The sequence below is a fragment of the Strigops habroptila genome, chromosome 1 (genome assembly GCF_004027225.2).
Source record: "Strigops habroptila isolate Jane chromosome 1, bStrHab1.2.pri, whole genome shotgun sequence".
Taxonomy (NCBI): domain Eukaryota; kingdom Metazoa; phylum Chordata; class Aves; order Psittaciformes; family Psittacidae; genus Strigops; species Strigops habroptila.
This window is the reverse complement of record NC_044277.2, coordinates 119,541,470-119,562,253: the sequence shown is the minus strand read 5'-3', so window position 1 is coordinate 119,562,253 and position 20,784 is coordinate 119,541,470. Positions and strand designations below refer to the sequence as shown.

Sequence of the window (20,784 nt, the reverse complement as noted above, 5' to 3'; positions counted from 1 at the left end):
GAATATTGACAAAAAATATTTTTATCAGAATTTTTACTTCTCAGAAGCATCTTTCAGAGTATGCCCACTTACCAAGTTACAGATTGTGAATACTCCTAGTAATTTTGGTTTAAAATACATCTAGGTCTTCCCACACTACTTATTCAGCAACTTTACATATTTTTTCACATAACGGTATTGTTTATTGCTGTTTTCTCTTTGGCATAAATGTGCTCAGAGATTTTGTTTGAAAAAGAACCCATATATTTTGGATTGGGTGAGGTGAGAATAAGGAGGATTTCAGAAGCTGACTTTGCAGACATGCTCACAAAAGGTAAAGCAATACTTAAATAAGGCCTAGATGCAACGGGCAAGATCTTTTTGAGTTTGGAAATGTCCAAACAGGTTCAGTGTAGCAAACTGATGTGTAGAAAGAAGCAGCATAGGTGCCTCAAAAGCATGTTTAACCAAGTGCAACTTCATCACTTGATGGTTTTGACCTTGTATCCATAAATAACCAACAATGGTTTACTGAAGGGAAAAGCACAGACCTCTAGTGTAGAAACCACAAAAGCAGTGGGCTAATTCACATGCTGAGTTGCGCTGTGAACTGAGTGAAAGGAGTGTATGCTTACAAGCACTAACTCTCAAAAGAGCAGCTGTTCACAACAGTGAGCACTGTGACAGTCTGGAAAAGAGAGGAACTATGCCTAAAAGTTGTGCTATTGGGTATGGTGCATCCAAAATGCATAATAACTGAGTTCTTTAGTTTCATCAGTGATTTTTCACATCAAATGAAGAACAGGGAGAAGGCCTTAGCAACCTGCAAATCCAATGGAATTCTAAGGAAAAGAGATGGCAAATACCAATGTAGTTGAAAGCAATTTCACCCTTCTGGCTTTCCTCCCTGCCTTTACATTCACATATGTAGAAACGCTGCCACTCATTTCAGTGGATTTTGAATCAGGTTCTTATGATCTCCTTCCTTTGAAAAACAATTATATTGGCTGTCAATTGGCTGTTCCAGCACAAACTGGAATTAGTAGATTAATCATGTCCAGTAGCCATGCTATGAAGGGGACAGCTCTTCAATTATCCAGCTGATCATGTCACAGAGCCTGAGCACTGTACTGAGCAATTCTAGTGGATATGTAACAGCCCTCTTGATGACCTGGTATATTTGTGCCTGAGTTGGTATGACTTGTATAATTATGAAACTGATCTATCCAGAAAAAAAATTCTATTGTCATTTATCTATGAGATAGCAACTCAGTAGCCGAATTTTCAAAAGTGTGACAGAGATGCCAATAAAGAAAACTGGCTGCAAATGACATCGTAAGGAATCCAGAAGTAAATCTGTCCATTGTCAGGCATTACATCACAATTAAATTTAAGACTGGATGCTTGGCTTACAAATGTGTGAATGAATAAACCCACCTCTTCCTTTATTTAAATGGAATACTGCTGCCAATCTGTTCCTTCAGTGGGAATATATATGCGAGATAGAGGAAAGTTTTCATGCTGAAGAAAGAAAGGACAGAACTTTACCCAACGTTATCTGATGTTGTCTCAGCATATCCTATCTTCCACTGTCTTCAAAATCCTCATTAAATCTTGAAGCAAAGAAAAGGCCTGAAGCAGCAGAAGGGACTATCCTCACTTCTACATGATAGCCCTTAGAAAATTTTGGAGCATAGAGAAGGAGGGCAAGGCACTATGTGAGCTTTCAATATGGTATCTCTAAGGAAAGAGCTGCAATTGTACAACTTCTGTGTATGAATTTACAGTAAATCTCAAATACACATATAGCCATGTGACTGAAATTTAAAATGTTTGGTTTATCAGCTGTTTGATGGCAAAAATATAAAGGAACTAAATATCAAGTGGCTGAGAGCTCAGATTGGTATTGTCTCACAAGAACCAATCCTGTTTGACTGCACTATTGGTGAAAACATCGCATATGGAGACAACAGTCGGCACGTGTCACATGAGGAAATTGTTAATGCAGCAAAAGAAGCCAATATCCATTCCTTCATTGACTCTCTGCCAGATGTAAGTTATTCTTTTTCTCTCCTACTCAGAACTGGAGGTGATCTACTGTGGCAGGTTAAATTGTGTCCATTTATGATTCCCTGGAATATAATCATTCCCTGAGATGCAAATAGATCTGAAACTGATTTTTAAATCTTATCCTTTCTGAATTGTGTTTACCATACTTATTTTTATGCTGGGAGACTCCATTGTCAGGTGGAGAGCTGAACATGCCAGGAAAGAAAATCCACAATTACAACTAATTGAGAGCTGGAAGTGTGGGATGGGTTTTGTTAGAGTTGAACATTTCTTTTTAAGCTCCCATTTATCTCAAGCATATGTAAAAGACTCTGCTAGACTGACAATTTTCTTACACTTTTTTTCCAGTTACACAGTCAGAATTTATATTTCCAGTATTCCTACAGTTAAAAAAAATACTAAGAAAGTTTTTCTCATATATATCTGACCAACACATAATAATGTAAGAATTAGTATCTTGGGTCAGATGAAAGGTCTGCCATACAAAAAATCTTGGCAGTGAACAGCAAGACATATTTACAAGTAAGTATTCAAAAAGTCTAAACATTTAGTCACATTCCCCCTTAAGTCTTATCTTACTTTGCATAATTTGTGACTCAGGAACTTCCTAAGATAGAAATAATGTTTTATTATTTAGTTCCGGATGAATTTTTCTTCTGTGCGTTTATTAAATCAATTTCTAACCTATGTCAACTTGTATCCAAAACTTCTGAAGCGAGGAATTTGCCAGCTTAGTTGTACGTTGTATATATTCAGCTTCATTTCAGGCTCTTTGGCTGCTTTTTGCATTTCTTTTAAAAAAAAAAAAGCCATGATTTTTTCAGATCATGTTCAGTTTCTAATGATTTATCAGGATCTGCTCTTTCCAAAACTTTGTAGAGAAATCTTCTGTTATATAATGATGTCTCATGAAACTTTGGTGCTTTTTGCAACCAAATATGTAATACCTCAAAGACTACTGTGACCTACACATGAGTTTGTCCAGAGACGTGATGTCCAAAATGTCCAAAACTGTAGAATAGATATAAACAAAGTGTTTAGACATGTCTAAACAAAGACATGTCTATGTCTAAAGACATGTCTATGTCTATATATAGTATAGAATTTGGCCTGAAACTGATACATCTTATACATAGCTATTTTTTTTTTCAGGGTGAATAAATGCAGGTTAGAATAACTGATTGGTTAGAATTCTAGCTTGGAGTGTTTAAACTCAGGGTTTGATTCCCAGTATTGTCACAGACTATCACTGAGCTTTGGTGTTTTGTCTCCTGATTGAGAATTATGTTGCCTTCCAACTTTACAGGGGTTGTTACTTTGAATTTATAAAATGCTTGATGCTACAAAGAAGTCTTCTAGTGAAAGAACTGTAGATCTGTGGCAGATAACAATGCTGGTCATCTGTTTTCAGAGAGCTATTGGCATGGAATATGCACTTCATGATGTCAGGGTCCGTATGCTTAAATACATGCTTCAGAATTGATTTGCATTCATAGCATAAGCTTAATATATTGTTTCTAGAAATACAATACCCGCGTAGGAGACAAAGGAACTCAGCTTTCTGGTGGCCAGAAACAACGAATTGCTATAGCCCGAGCTCTTGTACGTCAACCCCAAATTCTGCTACTGGATGAAGCTACATCTGCCTTAGATACAGAAAGTGAAAAGGTAACTTGAACCAAGAGTCCAGAATCTAAACCTATGTTTGTCTGTATTATGATTATTGTTTTCACTCCCACGTACTAAAGCCCAAAGCTGGAAATATGGTGGGTTATATAAATTACATATTTATGCTAACAGTAGACAAATATAAAGGTTTTACTCCTCCTTGCCAAAAAATAACCTGTATTTTTTTGCATCTGTGTGGCAGTAAGCAGGTTGAAGTAGCAATGAAGAAAGCATTTCTTTGCCTGGAATTCTTCAGGCTTCAATTGGAAAGTGCCATCAAAATTGAATCAGAAGTCTCAAACTTCAGAAGCTGAGAAGACTGAGGATGCTGCTAGAGAACTTTTTTTCTACGAAACTGCCACATCTTGCTTTCATATTTTTTCTTGCTTCTCCCATTGCTCTCTAGTCCTTGCTATGTGTTCATGGCTAATATGCAAACTTCCAGTGAAAAAATGGCTAGAACATTTCTTTCTTTTTTAAGCCCAAAGCCATAATCTTGGTGTAACAGAAGTACAGGCTAGCTGTAGAAAATTAACAGATTCTACAAAAGTACATACTATTAATGAGGCAAATATTATAAAAAATACTATTATATGAAAATCTCAAACCCTATGGACTAAGTTTTGATAAAACCTAGGCATAAAAACATAAGGTTTGAGGGGAAAATGCCATTAAACAATTCTAGGGTTGTTTTCTTAATTATGTGCCAGCTAGGTACAGAAATTTAATCTCATATTTTATTCTGCATTAATAAATATAAGGAATAAAGAAAAGAAAGCAGTGATTCTTACTAGTATTTTTCTGCCAGTGCTAGCTTTAATAAAAACATGATTCATGAGACTCCCTGTGAAATCATGAGAACTATGATAGTAGTTGACCCAAGATTACTGACTTGACTCCCATATATAATTAATCAGCCATGAAGGGACCTCTGGAGGTCTCTAATCTAACCTCCTCTTCAAACGAGTGCCAATACTGAATTCAAACAAGGTTGATTAGTGCTGTGTCCAGTAGGGTCCTTGAAAATATATGGGGAGATTCAACAGTCTCTTTTGTCCCTGTTCCAATGCTTAATTATCCTTGTGGTGAATATTTTTCAGAACCTCCCCTGTTACAGTTTTCAACCATTTTCTCTTGTTCTCCTACCATGCATCTCAGTAATGGGCCTGGTTCTATCTCATCCTCTTAGCTATTGTGGCATCACCCACTATGACAGTTTTGACTCTTTGCCAACACAGACCAATTCTAAAACAGGAAGCTAAAGCCACAGATATTCCTTTCCCTCATTGTCGTATTACAGTTTACTTCACGAATGGCAATTGAGGTATATCTCACTACAGCTGCCAGAATAGTTCACCTTGTGGTTTGTTCATTTCACAGATTGTCCAGGAAGCGCTGGATAAAGCCAGAGAAGGTCGCACCTGCATCGTGATAGCTCACCGCCTCTCCACCATCCAAAACGCTGACAAGATTGCTGTAATCCAGAATGGCAAGGTTGTAGAGCAAGGGACCCATCAGCAGCTCCTGGCTTTAAAAGGCGTCTACTATTCTCTGGTCAATGCTCAAAGAGGGTCATGCAACATGTAAATTAAAAGCAGTAGTTATCTCTGAATCGTCACTGTAATTATTTCAATACTGCTATTTTGGTCACTGTAATTATTTCAATATCAATAGACAGTCTTTATACTTTTGGTTTTCCTCTTTCATAAGTCCTATGAAAACAAGAAATACTAAGTAAATATGTACCATTTTATCAATACTATTTTTCATTATTCAAACCACTCTACTATGTGACCAACACAGAAGCCTATTGCACTCATAAAAGTAGAAGCATGCTAAGCCAGATGTAATAAATATTAGCTTGCTTTGAACTCTGTCAAAATCACAGTAGTCAGGCATGTCTGGTAAACAACCTGTAAATATTTAATGCCCACTAAAATTAGTGTTTTGCTGATGCCAGGAACAAACCTCAACCTGTGCAAGGCTTGTTACCAACTTGTTACAAGAACTTGCAGGTCAGCTGGAGGTTGATGCCAGATGTCTTTTGTTATGATGTGGAGTTTTAGCCTGGGATGACAGCAAAGGTCATGTGGATGCAGGTTGAAAACAAAGGTCCTAGAACTATTGCCTCATTGATGGTCAGTTACTGATCATGCAAGAGGTGCAACCTTAAAAGCTGGGAAAAGACTGCTCTAAGTGTTACACAGAAATGAAGGAACAGATAAGAAAACAACCCACAACTGCTGGGCAAGACAAGGCACTTGTTGCAGCCTATGAAACTAGTATCTGCAAGTCTCCCAATGTCCTAGGGTTCAGAGGTCAAGGGCTAAGAACCCTCTAAAAACTACAGTATTTTATAAAAGGTGAAAATCTTGAATTTGGGCTTAGAGGAGGGGGAAGGAAGGCATCCTTTTCAATGTTAGCTTCCTTCATTGAAGGGCTCTTGAACCTGATCTCCCTGATGACTAAGACTCTCCAGGACTGTAACCATAGGTGCTCATTACATGCCATCAGCTCTGAGGTATTGTATGTTAGCTGCTAATTTAGGATGACTAACTGCTTTGAATATGTACTAATAGTGATTAATAATTATTAAGAACTAACCATTAGCACTGTATATTGTTAATGAATATCTATGCAGTAAAGTTTTGTTTTTGAGTTTAAAACTGGCCTGTTTAATCAGTCTTCCACACTCCTGTCACAGCAATTTCTGATTCCCTGAGATTTATGTATATGATCTGTCCTATCTACATGTAGATATTTATACACACACAGCCTAACTGGTAGGCAGTTGGGCTTGCCAATGTACTAAAACCACTCTCCAGAATGTTGATTGATGCAGTCTCATTGTATTCCTCTTGAATCACTTAACTGTTTTTTTTGTTGTTCCTGTCTTAGATGGAAAAACAATTAGACTAACAAATTTGTTTGTTTCCTATTTATGTACTACTTGATACAATCAGGTTCTTGTCCATGAGTAAGGCTATTAGTCTGCACCATAATACAGACAAGTTATACTTGCAATTGCAAGAATGGAATAGATATTCTTTAACATCATAGTCTGAGGATTCAAGTGAGAACATACTCAGACAGATTTTTTTACTAAATTCTGAATTTTAGTCTTTTATTTTTAAAGCTAGGCTTTGTAATTTTTGATGATGCAATTTCTAATGAATTGTAATAGATTTGCTTTAAGTGTCCGTGGGTAGAAATGATATCATTCATTTGCTTAGTACATGAGACAAATATGTTAGTAATTTTTTGAACGCAGTGAACAATCTTTCACTGATAAAGAATTTCTAAAATATCCTTCAAAATTTCTCTAAAATTACTCATGAAAAAATGAAATGCTAGGAGAAATTTCTGTGTCTGAACTTTCACACTAGTTTCCTTTGAGTTCATGATGGAAGGTGTGTATTTTCTTCATTATCCCCAATATTATTAATCAATGATTTTTATCTTCTGTGGCCATGTCATTAATTTGCCACATGATGGCCTCATTCATTCAGAAAATAGCTAAGTTACTCTGCATTTTCTTTTAGTAATTTTTTTTCTTCTTCATGTATGCCTTCAACTCAATATATGCAGTGTTCTGTCTAATCCAAAAAGTAATGTTATTATGAGATTTTGGTTACTCTCTAGGATCCCCACTCTCTTCTGCCTAAGGGCATAGTATCAATTTACAGTCCTCACAGCATTGCTATCACGTCTACTAAAGTCAGAGTTCTTGAGAACTTGACTAAGGCAGTAGACACCAGCTGCTCTTCCCAGCTTGTGCTATGTTTAGCAGTCTTACTGGAGTCAATAAAGGATGGTAGGTAATGTTTATCTTAGCATTTAAATTAAAGGCCTTTCATTTATTTCTTCCTAATTTAATCTTATTTGTAACAAAAGACATTAAGATAAAGGAAAAGGTTAAAGAAGAGTCTTCCCATGTATTAAAAATATTTCTGAGTATTACAAGAGCAAGAGGGTTTCATTTAGTGTGGATGATTCGATTCCAGATACAGAATTTGAGTGCCATTTTCCTCAGTGAACTACTTATTTAAGAGATATTATATTCAAAATGACTGCCATTCTACATGGAATTTTTAAAGAACATATATAGAAATTTACAAAATTGAGTATTAAAATGCTACAGTTATGTTACATATTATGTTAAAGTGAAACTTTTCACCTGCAAGACAACAGGCATTTTACCACTGGTGTCAGTATTTTATACTAGGTGAATTTAGTATTTCCTGCTAACAGAAGACAAAAGCATGACATAATTGCTTGATTTTGCAGTTGTGGACAGGAAATTCAATGTTTGGTTCAATTTAATATACCACAAACTTTTTAACAGATGTACAATGCACTTTTATATTACCTGCATTAAAATAATAATATTAAAAGAATTTAGTTACATAATTGGTAAAACTGGCTGCAGTGGAGATAGAGAGATGGTTTATCACTCTACACTGAGGAAAAATCTGTTTCTAGGATGAGATTGCTTCACAAGAATGAGTGTCTGGTGAGTATATTAATGAGTATCATAGGAAAAGCGTTCTACAAATAATGGTCTCATTGAAAAAAAGAATTAATATAACTACAGAATTTAAAACTTTCAGCTCCCAGCTGGAAATGAAATGTATATCAGTTCAGTCAGTAAATAGTTTGGTGCTTGAGGCACAAAATCAGAGTTGACATTTCTGAGAATCCTCATGGAGCACTAACAGAGTAGTTTATGTGTGTGTAGCTGCTCATGATGTTGAGCACAGGCCATGACTTTGATTCTTGTACTATCATGCACAAACATCAGAATAGCAGCTGCAGTCCTCCTGCCCATAACCCCCTATCTGTTTCTATCTTCTCGACAGAGCAAACCCCTCTTTTAGATGTTTGCCTTGGGATTCCCGTATTATGTTCAAAAGCAAAACATCAGAATATTCATGCAAATAAAAGGAACTTGTACCTCAGATTAATTCAGCAAAAGTTTTGGACTACTGTTTTCATCCACAGCTTTTGTTTCTAAATACTCAAAGCATATTGCAAATTTGAAGCTTCAGAATACCCATGTATCAGTAAGAAATATTACAGCTGGTTCAGGAAGAATCATTTCAACATTTTCAAGTATTTTGCCTACTAACCTCAGTTTCATAGATGATAAATAACTGACAAACGGACCAATTACTTGGATTCCAGCCTAAAGATTGAGGTCACATATCTTAGGCATCTGAATATAATTTTTTATCCGTTTGCCATTATACACAGTAAGTCATGAAACCTGTCATCTTAAAAAGTCCATATTGGGGAATTCACATATTAAACAGATACTTGAACAGTGCGATATAATTTTTTTCTCAAATTATATGTATGTTTTCTATATTTAGAGATGTAGCTATACTATAGTATTTGGTCATAGTAAATTCCTTAGCTTTACCTTATTATCTTAATTGTATTTGATCTAGAAAATCCATTTTCTATTGTACAATCGTTCTTCAGCTATAGCTACCTAAAACCTCATTTGGACTTTTGTTTGTAAATCTCATCAAGAAGAAGGACCAAATGAGCTGGTGTCCAACTCCTCCCAATATGTTCCAGATTGTCAGGTTTATTCTGATGCCTTATATTACAATAAAATATGTATCTAGGATGTCCACGCCAGAGAACAGCTGACTAAAAATAATTCTCAATAACACACCAATGAACTTCTCATTGTGGGTGACAATGTATGTCCATACACATTACTCTTCCCAGTTGTATCCAAGAAGCTATTGGTCAAATTCCATCTGAATGTGAGAAAACAGTTTATTATTGTGAGGGTGGGTAATCACTGGAACAGGTTGCTTAGGAAGCTTGTGCAGTCTACATTTAAATATTTAAAACTAGACTAGACGTGGCCCCAAGCAACCTGCTCTACTTGACCCTCCTTGAGCTAGGGTGTGGATTAGGTGATCTGCAGAGGTAGCTGCCAACCTTACAGAAATGGATTATGGCTCTGAAGGCAAATGGTAAGTATAGCAGTTGATTTCAAAACATTCCCGCAAAAGGCTGGGCGAGATGATCTTTGGCTGTCCCTTCCAATCTGGGCTGTTATATGAGTATATTCTACTAATGTTTTACCCTTAACTGCACAGGCTTAAATTTTACTGGTAAACACAAAAGAACTATCACACACTTTTCCTTTTTAGAAAAGTCTTTGATATCCATTATTCTCTTCAGACAATATAGACAAACACACTTATAAAAATGTATCAATATCTATCTCTAAATATGGATAAATAAATCTAAATATAGACAAATTGTTAACAGATAAATCCAGTTGAGCCCCCCAGGTCAGGGAAAGCCTGTCTGAGGAGAATCATAGAATCATAGAATCATAGAATCGTAAGGGTTGGAAAGGACCTTAAGATCATCTAGTTCCAACCCCCCTGCCATGGGCAGGGACACCTTGCCCTAAACCACGTGGCTCAAGGCTCTATCCAACCTGGCCTTGAACACCGCCAGGGATGGAGCATCCACAACCTCCCTGGGCAACCCATTCCAGTGCTTCACCACCCTCACTGTAAAGAACTTCTTCCTTATATCTAATCTAAACTTCCTCTGTTTAAGTTTGAACCCATTACCCCTTGTCCTACCACTACAGTCCCTAAGGAAGAGTCCCTCCCCAGCATCCTTATAGACCCCCTTCAGATACTGGAAGGCTGCTCTGAGGTCTCCACGCAGCCTTCTCTTCTCCAGGCTGAACAGCCCCAACTTTCTCAGCCTGTCTTCATATGGGAGGTGCTCCAGCCCTCTTATCATCCTCATGGCCCTCCTCTGGACTCGCTCCAACAGCTCCATGTCCTTTTTATGTTGAGGACACCAGAACTGTACACAATACTCCAAGTGAGGTCTCACAAGAGCAGAGCAGAGGGGCAGGATCACCTCCTTCGACCTGCTGGTCACGCTTCTTTTGATGCAGCCCAGGATACTGTTGGCTTTCTGGGCTGCAAGCGCACACTGAAGCCGCCTCATGTTAAGCTTCTCGTCAACCAACACCCCCAAGTCCTTTTCTGCAGGGCTGCTCTGAATCTCTTCTCTGCTCAGCCTGTAGCAGTGCCTGGGGTTGCCCCGACCCAGGTGTAGGACCTTGCACTTGGCTTGGTTAAACTTCATAAGGTTGGCATCGGCCCACCTCACAAGTGTGTCAAGGTCCCTCTGGATGGCATCCCTTCCCTCCAGCGTGTCAACCGAACCACACAGCTTGGTGTCGTCGGCAAACTTGCTGAGGGCGCACTCAATCCCACTGTCCATGTCACCGACAAAGATGTTGAACAGGACCGGTCCCAACACCGATCCCTGAGGGACACCACTCATTACAGGTTTCCAACTGGACATCGAGCCATTTACCACAACTCTTTGCGTGCGGCCATCGAGCCAGTTTTTTATCCACCGAGTGGTCCATCTATCAAATTGATGTCTCTCCAATTTAGAGACAAGGATGTCATGTGGGACAGTGTCGAATGCTTTGCACAAGTCCAGGTAGATGACATCAACTGCTCTGCCGCTGTCCATCAGTTCCGTGGCTCCATCATAGAAGGCCACCAAATTGGTCAGGCAGGATTTCCCCTTAGTGAAGCCATGTTGGCTGTCACCAACCACCTCGTTGTTTTTCATGTGCCTTAGCATGTTTTCCAGGAGAAACTGTTCCAAGATTTTGCCAGGCACAGAGGTGAGACTGACTGGTCTGTAGTTCCCCGGGTCTTCCACCTTCCCCTTCTTGAAAATGGGGGTTATATTACCCCTCTTCCAGTCATCGGGAACTTCACCTGACTGCCACGATTTTTCGAATATGAAAAAAGCTTTGCTTGTATCTATCTTGACGCTATGATTAAGAATTTCTATTTGAGTTATTTAAAATTTGGCTGCCCCATTCTTTTGCAGAAAGATAGTGACAGCTGTATCTATCCTGTTTTGTTAAAAGGTTGATGCAAAATACTGAGAGAACTGAAGTCAGACTAGTTAAAGGACAGCTGAGTTACATGCTTCTTGAAGTTCTTTGAAAGTAGTGTCACTTTTTTACTAGAATGGAGGAACAACTGGGGTCAGATGTGCTCCACTCTCTCTTCTCTACCCTGTCCCTGTTTCAAAAAAGAAACAGATCACAGCAGAATACAGATTCCATGATTTAAAGAATTGCACAGTATTGTAAGGCACTTTTTCCCATGTTATGCAGTAAACCACACCTAATCCCCAACATACCTTGTGGGGCCTCCTAAAAGCCATGGGATGCTGAACACATCCAGTCTGTTATGCATCTGCAGACACATTTTTACTCAAGAACTCATTATCATGCAATGAGAATGACAGTTTTACTTCTTTTCCTTTTTCTCTTCTTCATTTGGAATCTGGGGTGGGGCAAGACAGCATATGACAAGATGATGCAGGGCGGGGCGGGGCAATGCAGCGCGTGACAAAACAATGTAGGGCATAGCAAGACAATGTCAGGCCTGATAAGACAATGCAGAGTGTGACAAAACAATGAAGGGTGGGGAGAGGCAAGGCAGGGTGAGGCAAGATAACACAGGGCGTGATAAGGCAATGCAGGGCAGGCCAAGACAATGCAGCTTGAGGCAAGACAATACAGGCTGTGGCAAGAAAATGCAGGGCATGACAAGACAATGATGGGCAGGTTGTGGTAAGGCAGGTCGAGGCAAGATAACGCAGGGCGTGACAAGGCAATGTAGGTCGTGACAAGACCATGGAAGGCAGGGCAAGAGAACGCAACTGTTAGGCAAGACAATATCGGACGTGACAAGACAACTCAGGGTGTGACAAGACAGCATGGGGCGGGGCAAGACTATGTAGGGTGTGGCAAGACAATGAAGGGCGGGGCAGGTCGGGGCAAGGCAGTGCGTGACAAGACAATGCAAGGTGGGATGAGGTAAGACAATGCAGAGCGTGGCAAGACAATGCAGTGCGGAATAAGACAATACAGGGCATGGCAAGACAATGCAGGGCGGACCATGGCAAGGCAAGGCGAGGCAAGACAATGCAGGGTGTGAGAAGACAATGTAGGGTGTGACAAGAAAATGCAGGGCATAGCAAGACAATGCAGCGCAGGCCTGGGCAAGTCAGGGTGTGACAAGATAGTGAAGGGCATGACAAGACAATGCAGGACATGACAAGGCAATGCAGGGCGTGACGAGACAATGCAGGGCATGACAAGGCAATGCAGCGTGTGATGAGACAATGCAGGGCGGGGCAAGACAATGCAGGGCGTGACAAGACCATATAGCACAGGGCGCAGCAAGTCAGGGTGTGACAAGATAGTGAAGGGCATGACAAGACAATGCAGGACATGACAAGGCAATGCAGGGCGTGACGAGACAATGCAGGGCATGACAAGGCAATGCAGCGTGTGATGAGACAATGCAGGGCGGGGCAAGACAATGCAGGGCGTGACAAGACCATATAGCGCAGGGCGGGGCAAGGCAGGGCGTGACAAGACAATGCAGGTCGGGGCAAGGCAGGGCGGGATGGGGCAAAGCAGTGAGAGGCAAGACAATGCGGGGCGTGACAAGACAATACAGGGAGTGGCAGGGCACGGCAATGCAGAGCGGGACAAGACAATGCAGGGCGTGGCAAGATAATGGAAGATGTGACAAGACAATGCAGGGTGCGGTAAGGCAAGGCAGGGCGTGACAAGACAATGCAGGATGAGGCAGAGCAAGGGAACACAATGCAGGGTGTTACAAGACGATGCAGGGAGGGGCGGGGCAGAGCGAGACAATGTAGGGTGTGACAAGATAATGCAGGTTGGGGCATGACAATGCGCGGCGTGGCAAGACAATGCAGCACAGGACAGGGCAAGGCAATGTGTGACAAGACAACGCAGGGCGGAGCGGGGTAAGGCAGGGTGATGGAAGACAATGCAGGGCGTGACAAGACAATGCAGAGCCAAACCAGAACAAAGCACCTTTATTCTGAAATTGAAGTGCCAAATGCACATTTCAGAATTGCTCATTCCTGATTAGCTTCACATGTAGATGATCCCTTATACAATTTAATTACACCTTTAACCCCTGGCACTAGAATTAATTAAATAAAAATTTCTCCCCTGCACAATTGGAAGAAAGCACCTAATACCTAACATACTCAATAGCTGCCTGAACTTTGCTTATGTATAATCCTACATCCATAAAGTACTCCAGAGCACTATTAAATCAGGTGGGGTTTATAGCTCCAATGTATTGTTTTATAAATATTCATAAAATCAGCACATACTCCAGAGAAAACATTTTGATTAAAATGTGCAATTCAGGCTACTGGTTGTACAGTAGCTGAATTTAACTAGTTTTTTGACTGTTTATTGTACTAGAGGTCGAATGCTCACTTTGACTTCAGAAAATGCTGCGTAATGTGTTGCATAGCTCTATTTCCCTTAAACATGTTCAGGGGCTGGGTAAGGTGTTCCATAGCTGACTGCTCTTAATCTTCATTCAGCATTGTTGGGACAGGAGCTTACAGAAGGAAATTATTACCATGCAATTAAATAAAAATCATTAGCTAGCTTTTCTCTAATTTTCTTTCTAGCAAATTTTCTTTATTGAACCATACATCAGTGAATTTTTCTGTAGAAATTTTTTCTCATGCTCTGATGGGAAAGTTGGAAAAATAAATGACCAGGTAATAGGAAAGATTTCATTCACTTTGTGCCTATTCTTTCCTTGTAATAGATCTCAGGCAATTGTCCTCTAAAGACAATTCTAATATTTAGCCCAAGAATAATCTCATAAATATTTCATAAACTGAAAAAAAATCAGGTTTTGTTATGTCTTTAAACTAATGTCATTGTTTGACACAGGAGTACCTTGAATTTTCCCACTCTAATCCCAGTCTGTGTCAGATGGCTCCTGCAAACCTACAACCTTTATGCCAGAAGCTCAGAGGGAGGGTTATACCTCCTCTTCTCATGTGCCAGAATACCTTGTTCTACTCCCATGACAGTTCTCACTCCTTTCCCTCAATGTGTTCTCCTACTCTTGCTGTTCCTTCTTGCCCACATCCTCCACTCCTCCTCATCACCTTACACTCTCCAGCTCCCATTTTGCCACCAGCCCTGCCTGCCTGGCAAGCTGGCTTCTCCCTGCCACAACTTTCCTGTTCACCTTTTTTCCATTTCTCCGCTGCTTTCTTCCCTCTCTCAGTAGGTACCGATTGTAAGAGAGTAAGGCACAGTTCAATGCATGAATGGCTGCCTCCTAGCTCGTTCTGCGGGAGGTCCTGGGAGTATCGGGGATCTCCCGCAGCTGTGCCAGCTCTGCAAGAGCTTCCACAGAGATTCCCCATCTCCTGCTCTTTGGCTTTCTCATTTTCATCAAAATCATGCATGTTTTGACTGATGCTTAACAAATTCCCTACAATGTTGGAACTGATGGCATGCAAAGCCCCAGAATTACTTTGTTTTATCCATAATTAAATGGCACCACATCATTCTGCAAAGTCAACTAATTACTTCCATTTTGAACCACGTATTTTCTATTAGCTTATAAACTTTTTAAAGGATAATACCCAGGAGACCCTCGTAGCTGTATGAAAACTGTGGATATTGTTTTCTCATAACTCCATCAGCTACTGAAGTTTGGATTCACTTTTATGAAAGAAAGTGAAACAAAGTTTCTTGTAACTTAGAAAACCTACTTCCTTTCCTCCTCCCCTGTGCATCTCCTCAATGTCAAAAGCTTGTGATAATGTGTTAGGCATGTCATTTGTTCACTCCATGTTTTTACTGCACAGGATCACACATTAAAAATTTGTTGATAATATACGGAATTCTGAATGACATCCTTTAAAGACAAACACCTTGTACTCTACCAGAAATAAACCAAAATGAGATGATATGAAGTCATGCATGATATAGTTTCCATTATATTTCCAGGTTTTCAGTTTTCAATTAGTCTTTGCCACTACAAACACAGAGGAATATCCATCTAAAGGTCAGCCAAATAATAATAATGATTGCTATTGGGAAGGTAAATCAAGTACTCTTTGGTACACTTTTCTTCTAGAAGGACAAAGAACAGACAGCGAAGTTGAGAGACACCAAATTTAAAATTGATAAAAGAAAACCTTTTTATATAATACCCAACAAATCTGTATAACTCAGAACTATAAAATATAAATTAGGCAAAGAATTTACTATGTATTTTTAACATTTTATGATTGAATAAAACTGAAACAAAATTGGACTGAGATGCAACAGGTGGCCCGATTAAACTATTTCCCTGTCAAGCTGTTTCATGTTAGTCTAATAACGTTTTTCTCACAGTCTTCTAAGGTGTTAAGCACCAGTTATTTTCAGAGACAGGCTATGGGGACACATGACATTATCACCTGTGTGATTTCCAGGTTTATGGTTGGAGGGGGGTTTTTCCTTTTTCTCTGCTACCTACACGCTATATCTTGTGGTGTCATCCTTCGCCCTTTCCAGGTTTTCCTTCTGTTTCCACTTTTTTTAATCCCTAGCTCCTTTTTCTTCATGTTCCCTTTCTGAAATGAAAAGAAAACCCTAGATTTTTTGTTCAGCCTCAGAGAAGGGCATTTGGTTTGTAATTAAGCCACTGTGTAGGATATGAATTAGGAATTACTGATACAAAAACTATATGGCTCAATTCTGGAACTGGAAACTAACATAAACATTGGGTATCTTTGCAATGCAAAAATCACAAATCTGTGTGATTTACCAGATCTCTCTGATATGGCAAAATCAGAGCTATACCTTTCTTAACAATTGTCATTGAACAAATAAGTCACAATGTCACATATTTTTATTTTCTAATTGTTACTAATGACATTATAATATCACCCTAATTAATAGGGATTTTGAACTAAAATTAAATTCATTCCATTGTGTTTTGGCATAAACTAAATAATTGAACAAATGCATAAACTCTGTTTTTTTCCCTAGTGTTGATGCTTTTTGTAGCTTTTTTATTATGCAGGCAATGATGAAGAACAACATTCAACTATTGCTTAAAATTATTTTAATGACTTAAGTTATTCATTAATGTGCTAGTATTTTTCAGTTTAAATATGAATATATTTTTAATTAATTTTAATTAATTTTTAATAAATAGTGAATAAAACATCTTTCACATTCATTTGTAACAAAACGAATGAAGGCTGCTCCATGCCTTCTGTGGCTGCAAACTTGTAGGTGTGTTGAACTGCAGGTGTTAGAAACATGGTGGAGCACTGCAAAGTGCACTGCATCCAAAGAGTTAATTTCTGTCTTTTCCTCACTTTCTTATTTGTTTGAATGTAATTTGTTTGTTTGGGGTTGGTTTTTTTTCAGTGACATATCCAAGATAAATAAAGCAATAGGGAGAAAAATGGCAATGTTCTTGCAGGCAGCGACTACCTTTTTCACTGTATTTACAGCTGGTTTTAAAAAAGGTTGGGCAGTTACATTTGTTATCTGGGCACTGTGTCCTGTTCTGGGATTCTCCTCAGCTCGCTGGTCAAAGGTAGGCAAGAAGTGTGAGTTTTCAATAAAATGGCAAGCTCTATCTTCTATAGTCTCATTTGCTAGCTGTAAGACTTAAAAACGCAGTCTGGCTCGTACCGAGTTTAAACAATGGCTACATGTAGAAAGGTGTGAAAAGGTGCATGATGACACTGGTGCTGCTGAAGAAGTGCAGAGCCTCCAACATACACCTAGCTATACTGCTGCAAAGTTTACATAAGTATAACACACCCTCATATGAGAGGGTAAATAAGCAGTACCTTGGTCTTCTTCACTGGACTTCATGACAACTACACCAAAATAACCAAGTACTGACACTACAAATAAAGGAAATTTATATTTATGAAATGAAATGAAATGAAATGAAATGAAATGAAATGAAATGAAATGAAATAAAACAGCAGGGCTGTGGTCATCACAGGTACTGACAGGAAGTTCTGCCAGGAACCTGCTGTGAAGCAGGTTTCCTGTGACGAGGCCCATTTGTGGGCTGTGACCCCAAGGCAAGGAGGGCATTACCCCTGGAGACAGCACGAGGATACAGGCAGACACAGCCAGGCAGCCAGCACACTGTGAACTCTGCTCCAGATTGTCCCTTTGCCATTTCCTCAGCTCCCAGGAACTTACTGAAAACAGTAAGGAGTGGATCTAGACCACTGAGAGAGAAATAGAATCTACAGAAGTATAACTGCTTTTGGCTAGGACTTGAAAAAGGGAATGAGGGTGTCAAGTACCAAACAGGTACTGAATTTCAGTGACACTGACCAGCTTTGCCCTTTCAGTCAAGATGAAAATCCCAACCCTATTTAAAATGTGCATGAGTACCCTTCTCTAGCTTCATCTGCGACCTACTGTGTGCCAGGAACATGAATGTTCCCATCCTTTGGGGGCAATTGATTGTCATGACAAAAAAAACAACCTGCCTGACTGTTAATCTCTCTCCCCCAGACACCACAGTGGTGCAAGTATTTCTAAGTGTAAGGGATCTTAGTCAGCTCCTCTGACTTTCCATAGTGGTGGAAGTATAGAAGAACTGAAAATCCAACCCTATTTTTTTTGGGCAGCAGATAACACGCATTTGTCTAGTTAATATATTTTATGCAATGCAAACATTGTCATGATGCCCATCAAATTTCTGCCTTGTAAATAAAATGTGGGTTCTTTTATAAGGCTTTATAAATAAAACTAAGCAAAAATAGGAAATTCAGTACAATGAATTAAGAATTCATAGCCATCAGAACAACACCTGGGGTCGTTCTGGTTTTATTTGAATGGGAGAGTTAATATATTTTGCTTCTATACAGCTAATTTCTGTATTCACCAACAAGGAGCTAACTGCATATGCAAGAACAGGAGCTGTTGCAGATGAAGTTCTGGCAGCAATTCATACTGTGGTAGCATTTGGAGGACAGAGAAAAGAAATTGAAAGGTGAGAATAAAGTTTCCATACGCTGGCTGTTTCTATAACAGTGGCTAAAGAGGGTTTGCATTTTTTTATATCTTTGCTGCTGATTGTTTTTTTCCTTTTGCTTCCTTTTTGTTAGTTTCAAAAAGCATCTCAGAACATGCAGAGATACAGTCCCTTTCCCAAAGCGAATATAGTCTTGCAGGCCTCATGAAACCAGTGAGAGTTGTAAGCCAAAAGGACAGGCACATGGCAAGAAAAGACAAGTATAACAGTACGGTCACAAACCAAGGTCATGCATATGTATTTACTTGTATTATACTATGGGACCTCATTCTTGCCATCTTTTTGATCTTTTATCTAAGTGTAACCAGCATGACCACTAAAACCGGCAGCAGTTTTTAAAACTCAAAGTTCAGTAACAATTATGTCATCCACAGAAAACACACACCATCCCCTGACCTACTTTTCCCTTTTGCTTCAGTCACCACGTCTCCCCACCTCAGGCAGCTAAAAGGCCTTTGTTAACTACACTTGGCTTTCCAGTTCAGCCCAGCATCTTTCTTTGGTTACCCAGTGCTGTTCACCATCCTCATACCTCTCATCACCTCTTTTCGTACTCATCCTTCAAGCACTGTTTGCCAGCTGCTTCCTGCCATGAGTGCAGTAATGTGATACAGCTCTTCCCTCACAACTCAGAAGTGAGAAGGACCTCCCATGTTACTGCGACCATGTCCCGCTGTTGTAGAAAACCAATGTATCATCTAATCCTCCTGCTAATAAGTGTAAAAGCTCCACCCTAAAACCAGGTAGACTTCTTAATTCCACTGCTCCAGAGAGGATATTCTACTGCTTGACTGTTTGAAGATTGGACAAATTTTTCCAACAAAGTATATCCACAGTTCCTGTATATGAATTTGTTCCTGTACCAGCACTGAACCTTTGCTTTAGTAGTTTCCTCTCCTAAGCTTACTCTCCTGTGCCGCTTACAGAAATAAATCATAGGCTTTCTCAGGTGGCATTTTGCTAGGCCAACCAAATTAAATTCTTTCAGTTTTCTCATACAGTATAAGCTTGCCATTTCACTGGACATCTTTTTCTTTAATGTTGTCATCTTTTATTTCACTTAATTACAGTTCATCTACTTCTCTTATTACTACCCTTCAACTTCATGTATCTAATTCTGTAAGATATTTTGGTATTTTTTTGCCACTGGTCCGCTGTACTCATCCTCTCAGTTTTGTACCATTGGGAAATTTCATTATCATGAGTATTGCTTGCATGCCCAAATCACCAATATGAGTAAAAACAATAAATCTCAAGACTGATTGAAGAATTAATGTTGTCAAGTACCTTGGGTATTACATCTCTCTGCTGAATGCTGCTGTCTTCCTTCGAACAGTGTCTTATCCTACCGATCTTCTGTTACTTTACAACTACTGTTTAATTAGTAATTTATCCTATGGCTTTAGAATAAATTGGCATTAGATAGCATTAATGAAGTCCCAACAGATTAGTTTTACTGTGTCTAGCCCCTTTAAAAAAGACAGTATTAAAGAAAACAAATGGGGGTTTAATCCTTCGCTTTCATAACTCTGGATATATTTCATTTCATTTTTTTAGAATTTCATTTTGTTTCATCTCTGTTTATTTCTGATTTTATTATTTTCTTTAGGATTTGCTTGCAAGCTTTATGTGCCATTTTTGTCAAGATAAAAGCCTGCAATTTCTCAGGTTACTGTTTCTCTTATAACGCTTCAGTCCTGTGGCTCTATCTGCAATCTGAAAATAATCAGTAGAAGCCTTTGCTACTGGACCACTGTTATGTTTGCCAGTTTATTCAATACTCTGGAATAAAGAGTGCATGATCACCATGAGAAGCACATTTCTTCCTTACTGTTTTCCCCGTCAGGTCACATATGGTAATTAAAATACCCTAATTCACACTGGTCACCCTGCTTTTGGCACCATACACTTTTGGGGTATTTTTCTACTGAAAGTTGATGCTGAATTACAGTTTCAAAGCTACCCCTGGTGCCATTATCATCTCAATGCTTTTTAATTTCTAAGACGCAGGAAATGGAAAACCAAGGCTGCAGACCTTTTTTGTGGAGATTCATCTGTAATTACATAAACCGATTCAATCATTTTATCCTTGATTTTTGTCAAT

General features: G+C 39.2%; 1 protein-coding gene across 6 annotated transcripts in view; it reads left to right on the top strand.

Moving 5' to 3' along the window:
• The window catches only part of ABCB1 (ATP binding cassette subfamily B member 1), a 54,891-nt gene extending 48,508 nt beyond the window's left edge, over positions 1-6,383 (top strand). For all 6 annotated transcript variants that reach the window (XM_030496981.1, XM_030496961.1, XM_030496950.1 and 3 more), the window contains 3 exons: positions 1,825-2,031; positions 3,571-3,717; positions 5,098-6,383. In XM_030496981.1, coding sequence (XP_030352841.1) covers positions 1,825-2,031; positions 3,571-3,717; positions 5,098-5,304 — 561 coding nt within the window. In that variant the 3' untranslated portion in view covers positions 5,305-6,383. The remainder of the gene's footprint in view (positions 1-1,824; positions 2,032-3,570; positions 3,718-5,097) is intronic.
• Positions 6,384-20,784: the final 14,401 nt, after the last annotated feature.